Source organism: Hemicordylus capensis, chromosome 3, assembly GCF_027244095.1.
Source record: "Hemicordylus capensis ecotype Gifberg chromosome 3, rHemCap1.1.pri, whole genome shotgun sequence".
Classification (NCBI taxonomy): domain Eukaryota; kingdom Metazoa; phylum Chordata; class Lepidosauria; order Squamata; family Cordylidae; genus Hemicordylus; species Hemicordylus capensis.
In genome coordinates, this window is record NC_069659.1 from 278,890,137 (window position 1) to 278,909,873 (window position 19,737).

The 19,737-nt window shown below is 43.5% G+C and overlaps 1 protein-coding gene across 8 annotated transcripts in view; it reads left to right on the forward strand.

The window, feature by feature from the left end:
* The window catches only part of SORCS1 (sortilin related VPS10 domain containing receptor 1), a 664,028-nt gene that overhangs the window by 400,846 nt on the left and 243,445 nt on the right, over positions 1-19,737 (forward strand). For all 8 annotated transcript variants that reach the window (XR_008318829.1, XR_008318830.1, XM_053305813.1 and 5 more), the window contains exon 5: positions 17,258-17,331. Coding sequence is in view for 6 of the 8 variants with exons in the window: in XM_053305813.1 (XP_053161788.1) it covers positions 17,258-17,331 (74 nt within the window). In the remaining 2 variants the exon portion in view is untranslated. The remainder of the gene's footprint in view (positions 1-17,257; positions 17,332-19,737) is intronic.

Here is a 19,737-nt window from a genome sequence, read left to right on the forward strand (position 1 = left end):
GTGATTCTGGGGTTTGAACATGGAACCAGTTGCCAAAAGAAGCCTGGTGAAGTCTGTATCCTGTCCCATCCTGTTCCATGGAGAAGAGCCTACAAAGTCCAGAAGTCAAGGCCAGTTGGGTTGTAATATTATGGACAGTAGGGATCAGTGTACCCTCTAATAGGGATTCCCAGATGTTGTTGACTACAGCTCCCAGAATCCCCAGCTGCAATGGCTTTTGCTTGGGGATTACGGGAGTTGTAGTCAACAACATCTGGGAATCCCTGTTAGAGGGAACACTGCTAAGGATGTGCACTAAACACAATTTTGAAAATGAATCATGGCACATACCTTTAAAACAGAGGGATTACACATCCCCTTTAACATGGGGAACAGCAGGTCCATACATGCTCCTCCTCTGCTCACTGCCATTTCTGTAATCTCAGAGCTCCTCACAGCTATGCTTGTGTGCTGGTAGGTCATCTCCTAGCTGCCCCTGCATGTCAGTGTCTCTCAGGGGCAGCTTGGAGACAAGCATCGCTGGGGGAAAGACTGCAGTTATGGAAGTTGTGGCAGGCGAAGGAGGAGCATGTATGGACCTGATCTCCCTGTTAAAGGGGATGTGTAATCCCTCCATTTTAAAGGGATGTGCCATGATTTGGTTTCCAGATTGCATTTCATGCACATCCCTAATGGACAGCTTTGGGGGGGGGGAATTCATCTGCAGCAGTAGTCTGATCTCTTTAATCTTCTGAGCTCACGCTGGGCTCTGCTTCCTTGCCTGGAGAATGAAAGCCTTAAAAGGGTAGCCTTCTATCCTGGAATCGGCCTCCCCGCCCCCCACTTTCTCCCTATTTCTGCCTAACCTGTTGCTAGTGCTGGCATGCAGCTATCAGGGAATGCAACAATGTTGGAGATGCCAGCTCCTCAGGAGCTTGGGTTCCAGGGTGCCATTTTAGGGGGCTTAGGCTATGAGGGTACTGTTTTGGGGGGCAACACTGGAGCTCTGTCAGGCTCATGTCAGGACTTGGAAATTTATTTATTTATTTTATTTTATTTATATTTATATCCTGCTCTTCCTCCAAGGAGCCCAGAGCGGTGTACTACATACTTACGTTTCTCCTCACAACAACCCTGTGAAGTAGGTTAGGCTAAGAGAGAAGTGACTGGCCCAGAGTCACCCAGCAAGTATTATGGCTGAATGGGGATTTGAACTCGGGTCTCACCTGTCCTAGTCCAGCACTCTAACCACTACACCACGCTGGCTCCAGTGTGCAATTTGTTCAGTGATGGTCCTACCACTTCAGGGTCAGATTCTTGGGTCAGAGTTACTATCCGGGGGGGAGGTCATGTCAGGTCCTAGATGTTACGCTCTTGTGCATGTGTGGCACATTGGGAAATGCAGCTCCTGTAAATGCCACATGTTCCTAATCCAGTACACATGCATGGGAATATCAACCAGTAAATGTTGGAATTTCTCAGAAAAGAAAATCTATGAAAGATACGTGTATATATTTTCTTTTATGTCCCCGCCCGCCCCCTGCACATTTATTTTCTTCTGCTCAGATCCAGCAATAGGTGCAGTTGGTAGAATGCATTTTTTAAAAAAAATTCTATAAACTAGTGTACAAACTAGGCTATAAAACATCTCCTCAGAGTACATCCATCAGTCAGTCTCTTAATACACCTCACTAAACATTATGTTTTGGGACACATCTTAAAATAAATGAAAGAAATAAACTAAATAGCAGCAGGGAATAGAACAACAACCCTAATAAAAGACAAAAGCAAACAAACAGATGAGCTGGTGGCAGACAACCTGATATACTGGCAAACTAAAACAAAAGAGGTTGTTCATGTAGGTTCCAAAGAAAAACTGAAAATAAAAATGTCAAAATTAAAATGTTTTGATTTTGGAGAGTGTTTCTCCCCCACCACCTTCCACCCACAAAAAGAGAAATTATATATTTCAACAGAATTTCAATAGACTTGGTGACATAGGAAGCTGCCATCTACTGAGTTAGACCATAGGTCTATCTAGCTCAGTATTAAATACACAGACTGGCAGCGGCTTCTCCATGGTTGAAGGCAGGAATCTCTCTCAGCCGTATCTTGGAGATGCCAGGGAGTGAATTTGGAACCTTTTGCTCTTCCCAGAGCGGCTCTAAGGGGAATATCTTACATTGCTCACACATCCAGTCTCCCATTCATATGCAACCAGGGCAGACCCTGCTTAGCTAAGGGGACAAGTCATGCTTGCTACCACAAGACCAGCTCTCCTCTCCTTGGGAGACAACTAACATAGAACGATTCTTAGTATATATAGTAGCAGTTGCTGATAGACTGACCCTCTGGGAATTGATCAAATAAAATTTAAACAGGCATGTAAGGACTGGGTTGCAACATTACAATTGCCTCATGGAGGCCACTTGAAATTTGTCAATAAAGTAAATGCACCATGTAACAAATTGTGTTTGTTACCTCACTACGCATATGCCTTCAGGTCACTACAGAATTTGTGGCAGTGTGGAGAAAATCCCTCCCTCCCATTGTTTCATGCCACCGCACATGAACACCTCATCATACTGTGAAAGTGATTTAAAACATCCTCTATGTGGCCATGGGTGTCAGAGGGGAAGCACACCCTCTTTCCCTAGAGAGGGGGAGAGAGGATGGGTTAGTGACAAACACCCCCTCCCCAATAGTCAGCAGGAGGCATAGAGAGTCATTTGAGACCTTTCTGAGTGAGAAGAAGTAAAAGGCTCTGGCTGCCAGGCTTAGACACTTTGTCCTATTCTGAAGGAGGGCCTAGGCTAGCAGCTCTCTATTTAGATCAGAGCTGCTCAGCCTCAGCCCTCCTGCAGATGTTGGCCTACAGTTCCCATAATCCCTGGCTATTGGCCGCTGTGGCTGGGTATTATGGGAGTAGTAGTTCAAAAACAGCTGGGGGGTGCTAAGTTGAGCAGGCTTGATTTAGATGAATGTTGCTGATGAATCTCCCTCTCTATTTCTCCTCTCCCCAAGAGGCCTCAGTATGGGTAGGAAGTTCTTTCATCCTCCTCCTCCTCCAACCTGGATAGAAAGGGCAACAGTGGCTGTTCCTGGGTGCCCTTCTTCTGCCTCCCACATTTTGCTACCCTTTCCCTCCTCCTTGGCCTCTGTCTTACTCTCCAAACCCACTCCGCTGTTGGCCCCACCCCTCATCCCTGATGTTTCCTCTCATCCCTGAGTTCGCTCCCACCTGCATCTTTGATTGTTGCTTCAGCCACCCACTGGTGGCTACTGCTGAGTGGAGGCTGTGCCATGGCTGTGCTCCGTGGCATACTGCTGAACGGAGGCTGTGTTCCACCTGATTCTCATCTCTTGCAGGCCTCATGACTGCATTAACATTCCTTGTAAGGCAAACCCGACTACATCAAAAGAGGATGAACTCCAGGGCTGACTGCTATCAGGAACCCCAACACACTGCTTGTTGTGCTGCTTCTGATGGACTCTTGCAAAACATACAAAATCAGGATTTCCTGTACCTACAAAGACATTGGCTGACATCCAGATTAGTACTGTGTTGGGCAACAGTTATGAGTTCCTCACTAATGCTGCACCATTGCACAAATGGGGAAATAAATGCTTTTTGACAATCTCACTTTCCCTCTGAAGCTGCTGTGTATTATGAAAATATGTTCTTGAGGGTCACATGACCCTCAGAGACATTTTTGTGATTCATATTGGGCTTCATAGGGAAGAGGATATGGTGGGAAACTCCTCCCTTTTGCACAACTGTGTATCATTAGTGTGGAAGTCAGCACAGTTTTAGTCTGGATGTCAGTTTCATGGTGGAACTTAGGTTTGCCTAAGCATTCTTAAGCACAATCTTCTAAATACAGTGGTCCCTCGACCTACGAACTACTCGACTTATGATGTTTTCGAGGTACGAATGACAAAAAAGACCGGAAGTCGTTGCCGTTTTAGATGCGGCTTACTCGACCTACGAATTTTTAGATGCGGCTTCCTCGACTTATGAATGTTTTCAGACCTCCGTGGATGCGCCCTTCGACTTACAAAAATTTCGACCTCCGAACGTGCGTTCGGAACGGATTAACATCGTAAGTCGAGGGACCACTGTAATTAGCTTCAGTTTTCCTCCTATGGTAATAATGGGCTTGCTTGCAATAGTTCAGTTCTGGCTTACCTGGATCTTGGTCAAACTCATCATGTCTTTACCCCTTGGCTTTGGCTTTCTTAGCTCCTTCCTCTTAGGCTGCTCTAGCTCTAGGCTTTCCTCCTCCTCCAAGCAGAGAGGAAAATTAGCACTGTAGTTAGATTTATCTCTACTTTAGAAGCTATCTCAGGCAATAAGAGAGGATGTGGACAAGCTGCTTGGAATGGTGCAGCCTACCGCATGTTCTTTTGACCTTGTCTGACATGCTTTTCTTATGCTGTCTGGCAGGGGGGTTGTTGTAGAAGGCCTAGTAGATATTATAAATGCTTCTCTGAAGGAGGGCAAGATGCCTCCCTATCTTAAGGAGGCAATCATTAAGAAGCCTGCAGTGGCTCCCTCAGAGTTAAGCAAGTATAGACCAGTCTCCAACATTCCATGGTTGGGCAGGGTAATTGAGAGGGTGATGGCCTCTCAGCTCAAGACAGCCTTGGAAGAAACTGATTATCTAGACCCATTTCAAACTGGCTATCGGGTGGGCTATAAAGTGGAGAGTGCCTTGGCCACCCTAATGGATGATCTTCAATTGGGAATTGACAGAGAGAGTGGGACTCTGTTGGTCCTTTGGGATCTCTCGGTGGCTTTTGATACTGTTGACCAGAGTATTCTTTTGGAGCATCTGAGGGGGTTGGGGATGAGAGACACTGGTCTGCAGTGGTTCTACTCCTATCGTTCAGTGAGATTCCAGATGGTGCCCCTTGGAGACTGTTGCTCCTCAGAATTGGAACTTTTATATGGCATCCCTCATATGGCTCCATTCTGTCTCCAATGCTTTTTAAATATCTACTTGAAACCACTGGGAGAGATCATCAGCAGAACTGGTGCAGGGTGTTATATATATCAGTATGCTGATGACACTCAAACCTATTTCTCCATGTCAGCATCTTCAGGTGAAAGCATAACCTCCCTAAATGTAGGCAGTGATGGGCTGGATGAGGGATAACAAACTAAGACTGAATCCAAATAAGATTTCTTTCTTATTTATTTATTTATTTATTTATTTAACATATTTTTATACAATGGAGTTAGTTATTGTGTGGGGTTGGAACTCAGAGGTAGTTTTTGGAGGTAGTTATTGTGTGGGGTCGGAACTCGGGAGACAATTTTGATCTGCCAGTTCTGGATGGGGTCATACTTTCCCAGAAGGAACAGACATGCAGTCTGGGAGTGCTTCTAGATCCAAATCTTTCCCTCATGTTCCAGGTTGAGGTGACAGCCAGAAGTGCTTTCTTGCAGCTTCGGCTGATATGCCAGCTGCACCAGTTTCTTGAGATAAATGAGCTTAGAACAGTAGTACATATGCTGGTAACCTCCAGACTTGACGACTGCAATGTGCTTTATATGGGACTACCTTGATATGTAGTCTGGAACCTGCAGTTGCTACAGAACACTGCATCCAGGTTGGTCTCAGGAACATCTTGGAGAGACCATATTACTCCTATACTAAAAGAAGTACATTGGCTGCCAATATAGTTTCCCGGCAAAATAGAAGGTGCTGGTTATAACCTATAAAGCTTTAAACAGTTTAGGCTCTGGGCATTTAAGAGAACATCTTCTTTACCATGAGCCCCATTGCCCATTGAGCTCATACCCTGAGACGCTGGAATATGCTCCCTGCTGAAATAAGAGCCTCTCCATTTCTGATAACTTTTTTAAAAAGCCCTTAAAGGCTTTTTCCCCCCCACCCAGGCTTTTGAACTTGACTGTGGTTTATAATTGTTTTAAGGTTTGCATTTTCGTCTTAAATGTTTTATTTATTTATTTATCTATCAGATTTGTATACTACCCCCAAACTTACATTTTATGTTGTTGTAAACTGCCCAGAGATGGAATTTTTGAACTGTCTAAAAATTTGATAAATAAAATAAATAAATGAAATGGGGGATGGAGTGTGCGGGGGAGGTTGTGAGCTGCTTATTTTGTTCAAGAAGAGTTCAGGCTGGACAATTGTGGGAGGAGGCTAAAGGAGTGGAGGTTTCAGGACAGGACATGAGACTGGATAAGTAGACACCATGTAATTACTATGTAGTTGATATAGTGATGGGAAAAGGTAGAAGATGATGTGATGGGTTCTGGGAGTTCACTATATAGAAGGGTTAAATCATTCTTTTTTTAAAAAAATCTTATGTTTTCAATTTGTTAATTACGCATTTAAATACAACATTTTTATGTTTTATTTTTATTTTACAATATTCTTATTTTAAAAAATAACTTGGTTAACTTTAAATTAGATTCAAGGAATGAGTTAAGTGAAACCTCAAATTTAAAAAGTCTGGTAGAGCCTTACTGAATTGGTGTTATATGGCAAAAATCAAAACTGTTACAGGTCAATTCAGAAGTGTATAATACTATTAGATGCAATAAACCACCTATTCATGCCCAGTCTAGGCCCCTGTGGCCCATATTCCTCAATGGCAAAAGAGACGATTATCCTGCTAATTCACAGCAGCAGGATAGGGATACTACACTGTTTTGAGAGTAGCCCATACAAACTTTGAAGTGGCGTGGCTTTGGTTATTCCATAGTGTAGGAAATGTGCTTTTCACATATGCAGAGGAGTATACACTGCCTGCAAATCCTAGATAATGCAAATGTTGCTAGCAATGTGGTAAGTATGATCACTGAAGTGTGGTGGGGATGGCTGACAGTATTTCCTGGGTCAAGGCTGGTCTGTCCAAAAGCATGCACAGGCAGAATTAAAATGCACCAATGTGTGTTGGTGGTATGTGCTTGGCATACAAACAAAATGGCACAGCAGGGAAGAAACCTGCCTAGAGAGCAGGAGACTGTTGGTTCGAATTCCCGCTGGTGTGTTTCCCAAAATGTGGGAAACCCCTATATCAGGCAGCAGTGATATAGGAAGATGCTGAAAGGCATCATCTCATACTGTGTGGGAGAAACACAATGGTAAACCACTCCTGTATTCTACCAAGACAACCACAGGGCTCTGTGGTCACCAGGAGTCAACACTGACTCAATGGCACAATTATACATGCACCCTAAGTACAGCCTTGCAACTCCAAAATTCAACAGTCACCCATGTGTGTGGAGGGAAGGCTTGCCCCTCCCAATAATTATTTCATTACATGCCCTTGTGTGTGGCACCTATAACATGTGAACTGGCTCTTAGCCTTTTAAAGAACTAGACAAATTTATAGAGGACAAATTAATGGCTATGAGCCATGATAGCTTAAAATAGAGCTTTCATAAGCAGAGGCAGAAGAGTACCAAGTCCTAGACGTTGGAGACAAACAAGGGATGCCTATCTCTATGATATCTTGCTTGCAAGTTTGTTAGGAGCATCAAACTGACCACAGTTGTGAACAGAACGCTAAACTAAATGGTCCTTTTGTCTGAAACAGCCAGGGAGATCTTTTCTTCCTGGGAGGCTTGGTATTTGTTAGAGACCCCATGTAAATTTTGGTGCAATTAGAATACTGGCTGAGACGCATTTTTATTTCTGAGAGAGAGATGTATCACGTAATATGAGGATGAACTGAGAAAGGAAAGTCACACTGTCACAATATTTAAGCTAGAAACCTTTAAGAGAAGAGCATTGATTCAATATACTCTTACCTGAACATGTTTAACAATGACTGTAAAGAATCCTAAAGGGACACCACAGAAAGACTAATTGCAGGATTGTTAATCTCAGTACATTTTAAATGACTGCTTCTCCCCTAGATGAATATCTGAAAGCTCATCGTTATCAGTGGTCTCCATCAGGAATTAATAAATAAGCCAGTGAAACATATTGATGGAATCTCTGCAGTGTCACTGATTTCTTGATACCATTTCAAGTGTTTGGAGTTTCTCAGCCTTGTATTTGATTTTCTACATTAATGAATCTTTAAACTGTTGAAGGATCTGAATTTGGAACTGGCAATTAGATCAGAATAGGGAGGTAATAACAGTGTGTGACACTTATTTCCTAGGAAAGGAAGTGTGAGGCCTGTGGAGCCTGGTTCTATTATTTCGGTTTCATTTCCTGCTCAAAATGCTCCATTGGTGACATTCCAAATGATAAACTAAATGGATCAAATTGCATCTAAATGATTACAGCAGATATTAAACCATAGAATTACAGACATCAAGGGATTTCCATGATCAAAATCCTGTTCAACCTGGGTTCAGTACGCATCTTACATGCCAGTGCAGTTCTATAGTAGCATGACCTGCCACGTCTGACATAGAATTCACAGGTCTGGTTCAGAAATACATTCCACTTGCTAAAATATGATCACACAATAGCACCACACAAAAGACTTATTCTTTGTCTCTGTTATTCTGCTTACATATGGGAAGTTTTGGAATCTAGAAAGATCATCAGGAAATATTAGCTGAACGCTGTGATGGGTTATATCCCAATCAATGAAGACAGAGGTTGCCTCTGAATATGGCCAGTTGAGATTGTTGTGGGTTTGCTACATGATGGAAGACAACCTGAGGATTGAATGAAGCCATACATGGCAACCTGCTGAGAATTCCAGATTAGAAATTGCTGTGGCAGGTGACCACCCAGAATTCTAGTGCTCTGCTACAAAATCTATTTGCTTATTTCTTGTGACTGAAGAAACTGGACATCAGTTTCATCTGTTGTGATTGAAGAAACTGGACATGGACTACTCCATGGATACATCCTTTTCTCCTTTGACCAGCCACGGTATACCCAGAGATGACTCATTAATGAAGTGAACCTCAGATGGTGCATCTGCTGTGGGGCTGTGAGTGTGGGCATCCTGCCCCCCATCCTGCCACATTGTGAGTGTGGGCATCCTGCTACTGGGCGTCTTGCCGCCTTTCTCCATTTCTGTGGGGAGTGATTTTAAACTTCAGGTTGGGAGTGAGAAGGGAGCTTCTTCCTCTTCCCTACCCAACCTAAAGTTTGTAGTGCTCCTGGCAGCAACTGAGAGGCCCAGAGGGAGTACACAGGGAAGTCAGCACTAGCCCCACCTCCTGACACTGCTGCCAGGGCATGAGCCACGCCCCAGTGGCACCCACTCTGCAGACAACTAAGCACAGCCAATTAACATCAGCATAGATGTCACCTTCTCTCTCTCTCTGAGCTACTTTCCTCACAAGTTCTTGCCTTCTCCTTTCACCACATTTTGGCTATAATCCGTTACTAAGTTTTTTTACATGGTTCCATAAAAATGATCAAGAGTCTCACAAAGCTCCCATTCATTTCAGAAGATCGAGGACAAGAGAATGTGTTAATGGGTTGTGCCCTTTTATTGTAAACCTTTGCAGGAGAGGCCCCTAGCATGTCTGCATTCTGCACAGCTGATGACATAGTACGTCTTAAATAGTAGCAGTATGTGGTGCTTATGGGAAACAGTATATGCTTCATGACAGGTAGGAATACAGTGCCATCACTGAGAATCTAGACCATATGTATTGTCTGTATAAAAGAGGTGCTTGAAATACAAGTTTCCCATTATATAGGAGAGAAGAGAAAAAGGAAGCAACAGATGATCCTTTGGGGATTAAGACATTTTCATTCAGTTTTTATTCTGTGTTATGTATTTCTTCATGTAGCTGACAGAATAAAAAGAAACCTTTTATCTGTCTATCATATTTGTACACCTCCTCAAACTTCAACATATGGGTGGTTTACAGCAATATAAATGCATTAAAACAATTTAAAACCACAAGTCTATTTGAAAAAACTTTAGTGAATAAATGAAGCTATTCTCACAAGCAGTGGAAAGCGGGCTAAGGGTGCTTACCCTACAGTGGCTAAGCCCGGCTGCAAGCCCGGTGAGGCTCACGTTCGGTGGGAAGTGGACTAACCCGCTTAATTGCCCCTGCCTTAAGCCCAGGTTAGCGGAGCAAGTGCTCCGCAAGTGCTCCGCTAACCAGGGCTTTCCGATCGTGAGTTGCCGCGGTGCGGCTCTGCACCACGGCAACTCATGAGCAGACCCCCGACCTGGAGGCTGAAAAGCAGCCTCCTGGCTCAGGGGTCTCTCCAGCATGCCCTGCACATTCACGCAGGGCATGCTGGAGCTTCTGGGGACTGTGCAGCCCCCAAACTCCCCAGCCCCCACCAGCTCCGCAACCAAGCCGGCAGTCATGTGGGCGGCCAGTTCGGCCACCCGCAGCCAACTGACGGGTCGTCTGCAGGGAGAGCGGGCTAAGCCCGCTCTCCCCGCTAACCCCATTTTGGTGGTTCCCACTGATTGTGGGAACCGCCTCAATGTGTCTTTATTGACTTTTTTAAAGTTGTCAGAGATGGGGATTATATCAAAGTGGTTTCAAAGTCTGTCTCTGCACAAAGTTTGCTACCAAATTGTAAATGGTTTTAATACCTGATAAGCATATGCTACAATTTCATCTGATAGTATCAGTCTTTAGATTCCAGAAAATAAGTGGCGGGGGGCGGGGGGAGGCAGGGTTTAACCTACCTTCCCTCAGATAATTGCTCTTTGCCCCTGTGGTGCATAAGCTGCATGCCCACATGACCCACGCTGCCAGGAGCAGTGTGGATCAACAGAGGCTGGGACTCATTATCCTGGTGCACTGTGTGCTGAGCACAATGTACCAGGCAATTTCCCCGGGGACAGGTGCTTTAGGTGCCCATCTCTGTTTCAGTGTGAGCTACAAACAGCCTGCATGGACACATGATCCCAGCAGCCAGGTTAAGGGCGTGTTTGCACCCTTAACCTTGGCTAACAGCTGGGCAACAGCATTGAGTTTGGTGCCAGGGGACCGCTGGGATCTGTGTGTGTAATGGATTTATCCAGCCTTTGTCTTAGAGCAGGCCCACATAAGGAGAAGCTAAATGCTGAATCATCTCCCCCCTGAGCTTTCTGAACAAAGGCTTCTCCCCAAAACTTTCCTGGATTTCTAGTAGTTTATTTGCTGCCACCATACCCTATTATTAATACAGTTTAACCCCCCCCCCCGCCCAAGACTTAGGGGAAATTCCAGGGAACTCTCCTCTTTAGTATTGGAAAAATACAAAAACTTTCCATGTGCAAGCTTACTCATGGTGAGAAAACTTGGTAGGATTTGATAAACTTGGTAGCATTTGAAGTTGATGAACGATCAGCTTGAGGCATGTTTTGCACCAGAGCAAGACCCTTTAGAGCCCCGCCACTTTTCCTGAGTTAAAAATCCACTCAAGAGACATATCAAAATGGCAAAGAACAAACAAACAAACAAACAAACAAAACCCACCTTTATTCCAAAATACTACAGACAGTTTCCGTCTGAGACTCTCTCAGCTTTTAGTTACAGGTAGAAGAAACACTCAGTGGTTGCGAAAATACTTCAAAAGCACATACACCCCCCCCCCCGATGATATTGGGGCGGCACACTTTCAAAATGGTGGTTACCCAGCTGCAAAGAACATGGATGTAAGAAAACACAGAAGTACCTTTAAAAGCTTATAAAGAGGCAATTCTCCCGATCTCCAAAAAGCAGGCTAAGGGAGCCCGCTTTTTGGTGAGCATGAGAACCACCAGGCTCTCAGGCAAGCCTGGTGTCCTCAAAGCGGGTAACCCGCTTAACTAGCCCTCCCCTTAGACAAGATTAGTGGAGCGAGTGCTCTGCTAACCCCATCTTTTCGATCGTGTGTTGCTGCTGTGCGGCTCCGCACTGTGGCAGCACATGAGGAGACCCCTGCTGGGAGGCTGAAACAAGCCTCCCAGCCCTGAGGGGTCTCACCATGCTGCCCTGCACGCTTGGGCAGGGCATCTTGGAACTTCTGGGGGCTGTGCAGCCCCTGATCCATGCAGCCCCCGCTGGCTCCTTTACGCAGCCAGGAGTTGTGTGGCCGGCTGATCTGGCCACCCAGGGCTGCAGCCTGGATTGTCTGTGGGGAGAGCGGGCCAAGCCTGCTCTCCCCACAGAACCCCCTCCAGCAAGTCTCACTAATCGTGAGACTTGCCTCAGAGTCTTTTACAACTCCCTGAATGCATGGGTGCAGGCTATTGTTTATTAGCTTAGTTACGTAACAGGTTCACAGTCCTAGACCAGTTGCAAGAATATACAGAGAACATGAAAGAGGGGGGGAAAGTCTAACGCAAACTGACTATCAAACTGTTCCCTAGGCTGAATCCCCTTTTTCTTGAAAACTCACCCCTCACCTGATGAGATTCAAGCATCCTGCAATCCTGTCTCTCAAGGATCTGTAGTTCTTTTTGTATCCAACTCCATGCCCACACATCCTGCTGCAACTTCCAGCCTAAGACCTTCTGAACAAAGAAACCCTTCTCTTCCTGCCTCATGGCCCTCTAGGTCCCACCCACTTGGTGCTGATTGACTGATCCCTGGAGGTCACCAGCCTGTCAGTCAGGACAGGGTTCACTTCTAGTTAACTCTTTAGGGGGAAAGAAAGGCTATTACTGTGTGATCGTTACAGCGTGGATCCCGGCGATTCTCACAGGCAACCAAGCCCTGGCTTGGTTACATAACCCTGGGCTTGACTGCTCTTGAGAACAGCCTCAATATCTGTTGTATCAAGGCAAGTCTTCTTTAAAAAGATAGAAAGAGCAGCACTTTCTCTCTTTCAAGTGCCACTAGAACTGGATGGAAAGGCAGAAAATGCCAGTGTCCTTTTGGGGAAAACAGAAGCCTGGTTGACTTCACTGTCTCTTACTTCCAGTCCACCTATTCTCTCCCAATCCATAACAGTACCACGTAGCAAACATCTGACAAAGGCTCCCAATAGAGAACATTATATTCCATTTATCTCGTCTGTTAGTTCAAGCCATATTTGTGATGCTTGAGTTCTTACTAGATTTAACTTGACATACTGCATTCTGTCTCATGGCCAATCCATTTGTGTGTGAGAGTGGCTTTTAAAAATGGCTTGAATTCCTTGTTACATTTGGTTATCAGCCATATATTATTGGTAAATATGATGGGCGCAGTGGCTGACATCCTGACTAGTGAAGCATGCTCGTTAGGAGGATCTGCAGGTCTGGAGGAGTTGTGTGAGGGCTCCAAGCAGGTCCCTGCAGACCATTCTAATGTATGTTTTAATAAAAATGTTTCCCCCCTTTAAATTTCTTTTAGGTCCCCAGGTGATACAAGTGATTACCTCACACCAGAAGGCACTGGCGGAAGAAGCCAGCTGGCAGCCTGTGTTCCTCCCGCCAGTGGCTCCCCACCCTGTCCCCTGTGTCTGACATCAGATGCAGGGGGCATGCCCTCACTCCCAAATGGGGCTGCATGGCCCCATTTGAGAGCAAATACCAGCCAGCGTTGCGTTTGCAGTGTGGCCGGGAGCTGCTCTCCCTGCCTTTAAAGGCTGTGAATGTGGCTGTAAATGCGGCCCTGTTTGTTTAGATGCAGAGGGTGTGGCTGGGGGGCTGCCAATGGGAGGAACACAGGCTGCCGGCTGGCTGGCTTCTTTTACCAGTGCCTTCCGGTGCGAGGTAATCTCCTGTGCCACTTGGGGACCTGACTGGCAGTGGCCAGGGTTCTTTAAACTCATCTGCTCAATGGTGGCTTCACCCCTGCCAAATGGCTCATAGGATGAAAAGGGGTGACAACACTGTTGAAAAGCTACTGAAAAGATTTAATTGCTTCAGAACAGAACTCCACCCTGTGCATGAAGCGCAGGCCTAAACTAGGTTTGGGATCAGTCAAAAGCATTCTTCTCCAAAGTAAAATATGGGTGACAGACTGGTTTGGAGTATCAAATCAGTCTATTGCTTATTCCTGCTCCTTTCAGGCGACCGTGTAGGAGTAAGGGTGCTTTAGTGGACTTTGCCCCCACTGCAGACTGCACAGCCTTTGAGTTTTGTGGAGCCCTTGAAGCAGTTAGGAGTGTCTGTCTCAGTCCCTGAGTTGCAAAGCCTCTGAGGACCAATAGACTCCTCGACCTTTTCAAACCTAGTCCAAATGTACTCACTGATCAACCTCCCCTCATGCCTATTGCCAGCCTGTCCTACATCTGCCCAGTTGTGACCTAGCTAGCTAGCTACTTAACAAACAGGAAACAGAATGAAGTAGTAAAAAAGAAAAGCCCCCTCAACTTGATTAATCTGTGGGAAGAAAAAAAATATCCCATTTGGTCCCCTAAAGAATAACCAGCCAATGCCCATTCTGTGCCAGGGTGGGAGGGTCTGGGTGAGGATTGCAGCAGGCGAGGGGACAGAAAGCCACAAACAACCTGGGGAGCTCCACCCCCTCCCTGTCCCATCCAATGGTTTCAAAGCCTCATGTTCCCATGAAAGAAGCATGAGGCAATAATGCTGCCCCCAGCACGAGGCTGTGAAGTGGCCGCATTGTGGGTATCATAGTTCTTTTAATGGATGCAGCCATGGCATAGATGCATTCAGGTATATTGGATGAATGTTTTGGATTTTATGAACACTGGAATGTTCAGATTTTCTCCTCCACATTCTGTAGGGGAGGCAGCTTTCTTTTTTTGGGGGGGGGGGCTTTCTATCATAGAAATATCAACTCCCACTTCTTTAATGCACTGTGATCTGTGTCCATAGATTATTAGCCCGTTGCAAAAGGCTAAGGCTGTGAGAGAGAGACTGAATGGTTTTTTTAATCCCCAAAACAAAAAGAGAACATATTCTACTATGGACCTCAGATTTTATGCACATTTGAAATGCCAAGAAAAAAAGATAGATAGATTATCCATGAGTGAATATAAGTCACCAACAAGTGAAACCGGTTTCTTAAAGCTCAGTTTTCAAACTGCTATACCTCAATTTTCAATTGATCTACATGAAATTTGGACAAGGTCTGTTGTGTCACTGAATTGCTCGTGGCCAAATTTCAGGCAGAGTGGACAGATGGTTTGTATTTTATGATGGATTCAATGTTTAGAGCTTATAATGGTAGAATGCCCATTTTAAACCTCCCCTTAGCTATACAGGCACCAGCATCCCTCCGCAATAAATGCTGTCCAAGTGACAAACTAAATATGTCATTTCTGTTTAATATTTCAGTGTACATGGGTACCACATAGCTGCATACCCTTAGAAAGTAAAGTTTCTGTGAGATCTCTCTGCTTTGCTGTTAAAGGGTCTGTTCTGGCTTCCTTTAGCAAATGGAAACTGATATGAAGCCCAAGTGATTTAAAATAACTCACTGGCTTGTGCCCAGTCACAGCAACCTTTCCAGACTTTTTTCACACCCTGCCAAAAATTAGTGTATTGACTTTTTACAGGGTAAAGTCTAGTGCTGCTCAATATTCCTCTTCCCTTCCTCTCTCTCTGCACAATTGCAGCAGTCACTATAACAGTAAATAAAAAGCAAGGCAACAGAAACCTCATTCCTGTAGTTCAGTGTCTCTTGGATCCAGCTAGAAGGGCAAAAGGCCTTATTTTATTTATGGGCCAAAATTCAAGGGGATTTGTTTTTATTTTATTTTTTGTCACATCTTAGTTTCTTCCAGGCCCTCTGATGATGATATTGAGATGTTCAAGTATTCCTTTTTGGCAGACATTTTCTGCCACTGTCAGCTGATACAGACAACGATTGGTCTCTCCATATTTTGAAACTTTGCATTGCACCAATGAAACTGTCAAGGCTGAAGTCTTGCAATTTTGACAACACTGTCAATTAGTGTACAGACAGTAAACTTTCATTACTGTTGGCCACCATTCCTTTTCTACTTTTCTTCTCAGCTCAGGAGATGATGAGATTTCTCCTGTCTGAAGTTATACAGCATGCTTTAACCTGTTAACTGAGCTTACTCCCAGCTACATCCCAGAATCCATACTTTTAGAACTATTTCACTGCAAGTACAGAAAAGGTGCTTCTTGGATAAGCAATATCTAATAAAATTCACAGGTCTAGGAATCAGTTCAATAAGATTAACCCCAGTGTTTGTTTGCTTTGCACTCTCTGGTTTCTTTTCTCAACTATGACAGTTAAATACTCAGCAGTGTCTTTACCAGCTGTCACAGCAGAGAAATCAGTGGGAAGTGGCATACACCACAGCAGCAGCATGGTTTCTCGATCAAGAGAACAGGAAGCTGGATGCAATTGTGGAAATAGGGTGGAAGTAGATGTTGGAGAGATGACTGCTGTGACAGTTGGGGAATACAGGTGCCATCTGGGGCAAGTTGCTAAAGGATATAGGAGATAGGGATGTGCTTGAAACAGAATTTACATTTTGTTTTCAGCTTGAAATGAAGTGCAAATTCCCAATTTGTTTCATTGGAACAACCAGTCGAGCCAGTTGTTCTGATGAAACCAGCTTGGGATGTTCCAAGAGTTTCAAGCATTCCAAGTGCCATTTTCCAGGGCTGTTTTTCTGGGGAAGGCTGGTCTCCCAATTGGGGTCAGCATGTAGGCCAGGCCTCCACTCTGGACTTAGCCCATTGGCCTGCCTCAGAAGGCTGGTCTACCTGCTGCATGAGTAGATCAGGCCTTCATCCCAGACTTAATGCACCAGCCCACTGAGTCTGGAGCAGAGGCCTGGTCTACCCACTGACCCCAATTGGTAGACTGAAACTCCCTGGAAAAACAGTTCTGCAAAATGGCGCTCATAACACTCAAGACGTTTCGACTCGAAGTGGGGTTGTTTGAAGGGTGTTTTGTTTCAAGTGTGGAAGACTTGAAATAGCCTGTTTTGATTTGAAACGTTCTGAGCTCAAAACATTTTGCAAATCCCTAATAGGAGGGACCAGGGCAGGAGAAAAGAAAGGTACATGTTTCCCAGCATCCAAATTTGACTCAACACTTGTCCATGTTTGTACTTTTAAGCAGCTATGAAACAGCCATATTGGAATCCTGTAACTCTCACAAAGTGTGCTGTGTTCAGTTCATTTCAGGAAAAATCAAGTTGGGCATATTTGTTGCAATATAACAATTAGGGCATTGGAAAACCACAGCTAAAGAGTCTAGATCTAGAGCTGCCATAAAAACATATCTGTGGTACATGTCTGTTCTGTGGACAATATGGAATACTGCTGGCTTTATGGCTTCTTATTCAGGTTTTGAAAGTAGGGTGGTCCAGAAAAGCAACCAGCTTTATATAATTTTCTCCACATTTGTTGTCATGGTGTAAAAGCTTAAAGAAAATTAAAGAAAAAAACATTGGTGGGTGGAGATTGAGCTTGTATTTTCCTTAATGTTTTTCTTTAGTTGTACAGTTCGGTTGAGTTTGGAAGAAGATGGCTACTTCTCCAAGAAAATGTAACACCAAACAGATTCTACTGGTAAGAGGCAAGCAATTTCATATTTCACACTTCACAGATAACCATCTCTTTTGCTATTTCTAAATGTTGGTTGATGTTTTTGAGAATGACATAATGCTATAAGACTAATTTGTGTATTGTGAGGTCTTGTGGCATGTTTGCAAGACTTTAAAGTTGTGTATCCTCCTATTCCCTATTAGTAATTTTCCACTTCTGTGGTTCTCCACATTCCAGCTCTCTTTTTTGTTTGTTCATTTAATTCCCATAGACAATTTTATGTTGCAGTTCTATGATTGCTTGCTTGGAAAACAATCTCACTGAACTCAGTGGGACTTAACTATGAGTAAACAATAATATTTTAAACTCCCAAGATGCTCTGGATGGAATAAATAGTCCCTCCTGTCATTTTATCTCACAAGAGAGATGTGAAATTAAAGTAGATTAAACTGAGAGAGAGTGACTAGATGAAGATCGCCCAGTGAATGTTTTGGTTGAGTGTAGATTTGACCCTTAGTTTCTTCAGTCCTGTTTGGCATCTGTCTGCTGTCATTGACTATTCAATGTCAGAATTGCCTTGTTAATATATGCAGAGCTTCTGGATCATAATACCATTCACCATCACACATCTGCATTGTTCTTCCTTGCCAGATGCACTGTTCATGTGAAATTTCTTTATTTCTACTTGCTTCCTCCTATTAATTATTGTATTGACTTTTCACACTAATTTTCCTCTGTCCTTTATTTAATGAATTATCTCTGCCTGTCCATGTGTCTGGAACACCTTATCAGAGATTGTACCAATTCATCTTTCAGTTCTTGACACAAAATCTGCATCAAGCTCTTCTTTTGACCTCCATTTCCTACCCTTATACCATAATAATACAACCAAACATAGCCAAGCGTATGTACAAATACACTTTTTCAAATTCTTTATCTCTAATCTCTTTTTGTTTCTGATCCAACTCCCTTTATGTTTCTCTCTAGGCCAAGGTTGGACTGTAAGTTAGAGGGTCTACAGTGCCATCACATTATCATTATTATTGTTGTTGTTCAGCAGAGAACTCCTTATGGAGCTACTACTCCTTATGTAGTAGATCCACAAGGAGCTACTACAAAAAGAGTGCACAGTTGTGCTGAAAATGGGGATTTGTGTGATAGCACAATTGCGCCACTGTGCAAAAAAGATTGTGCTGTCAAGTTGGAGTCGACTCCTGGAGACGACAGAGTCATGTGGTTTTCTTGGTAGAATACAGGAGTGGTTTACCATTGCCTTTCTCCCACGCAGTATGAGATGATGCCTCTGCCATTGTCACTGAAGTGAGCATCTGCCTCCTGCACCATCCTATATCACTTTTGCCCAATATAGGTGACTAAAATATGTATTTATATATATATTTACTATGCACAGTCTGGGAAGCACACTGTCGGGGATTTGAACTACCAGCCTCTTGCTCCTTAGGCCAGCTGCTTCCCTGCTGTGCCACCACAGCTGATTCCTTTTTAAAAAGTTCCCTTTAAAACAGATGAGGTGTGTCGGAGGTTGCTAAACTGTTCTGCAAGTGTGGTTGCAGTAGCACAACAGCAGTGGCACAACATCCTTCCATAAGTGCTTTCTTAGCCAGATTGTCAGTCATAATATTTAATGCTGCACTGTGTCAAGTGGTTAGAGTAATCCTTTAAAAGCTTTAATTGTTGTTTTTTAAATGCCAGTGTTGAGTAGCATACATTGGGTAGTAGATTGTAAAAATAATTATTATTTTTAATTCGACTACTTAGAAAAGTGATAGCTGATGCCATCTTTCCCCACTTTCTTCCACACAGGAGAGACTACCTCCTGTAAGATGGGGGCTCATGTGACGTGCTGTTATCATCTATAAATAATGTTTTCAGAATTATTGTTTCTTTGTATGCAATTTTTTTGCAGATTTAAATCAGTTAATTAAATCTATTGATTAATCAATGGGAAAGCCATTCAGTTATTCAACTAAGATTTATTTTACAGCCTTACTAAATTATATTGTGGTTTTCAGAAATCTCTCATGATATGGATAAAGCTTGTTTCAAAAAATCCCTTTACCATGGAAAAAGTACAAGACTGTACAAAACAGGAATTTAAATTAGAGTATTATTTTTATTATTTATTTATTTATATTTATTTTGCATATTTCTAGGCCACCTAAACTCACGTCTCTGGGCGGTTTACAACAGAAAGGTTAAAACATTAGTTAAAACAGAATAAATGACAGAAAAGTTAAAACATTAATTAAAACAAAATAAATGATAACATAAAAGATTGACACATTGCAACAATTTAAAAATTTTAAAATATTTTAAAACAATGTTAAAACTATTAAAACATTATTTAATTAAAAGCCTGGGTGATAGTAATGATAATAATGATATATAAATATATAAATGATAATATTT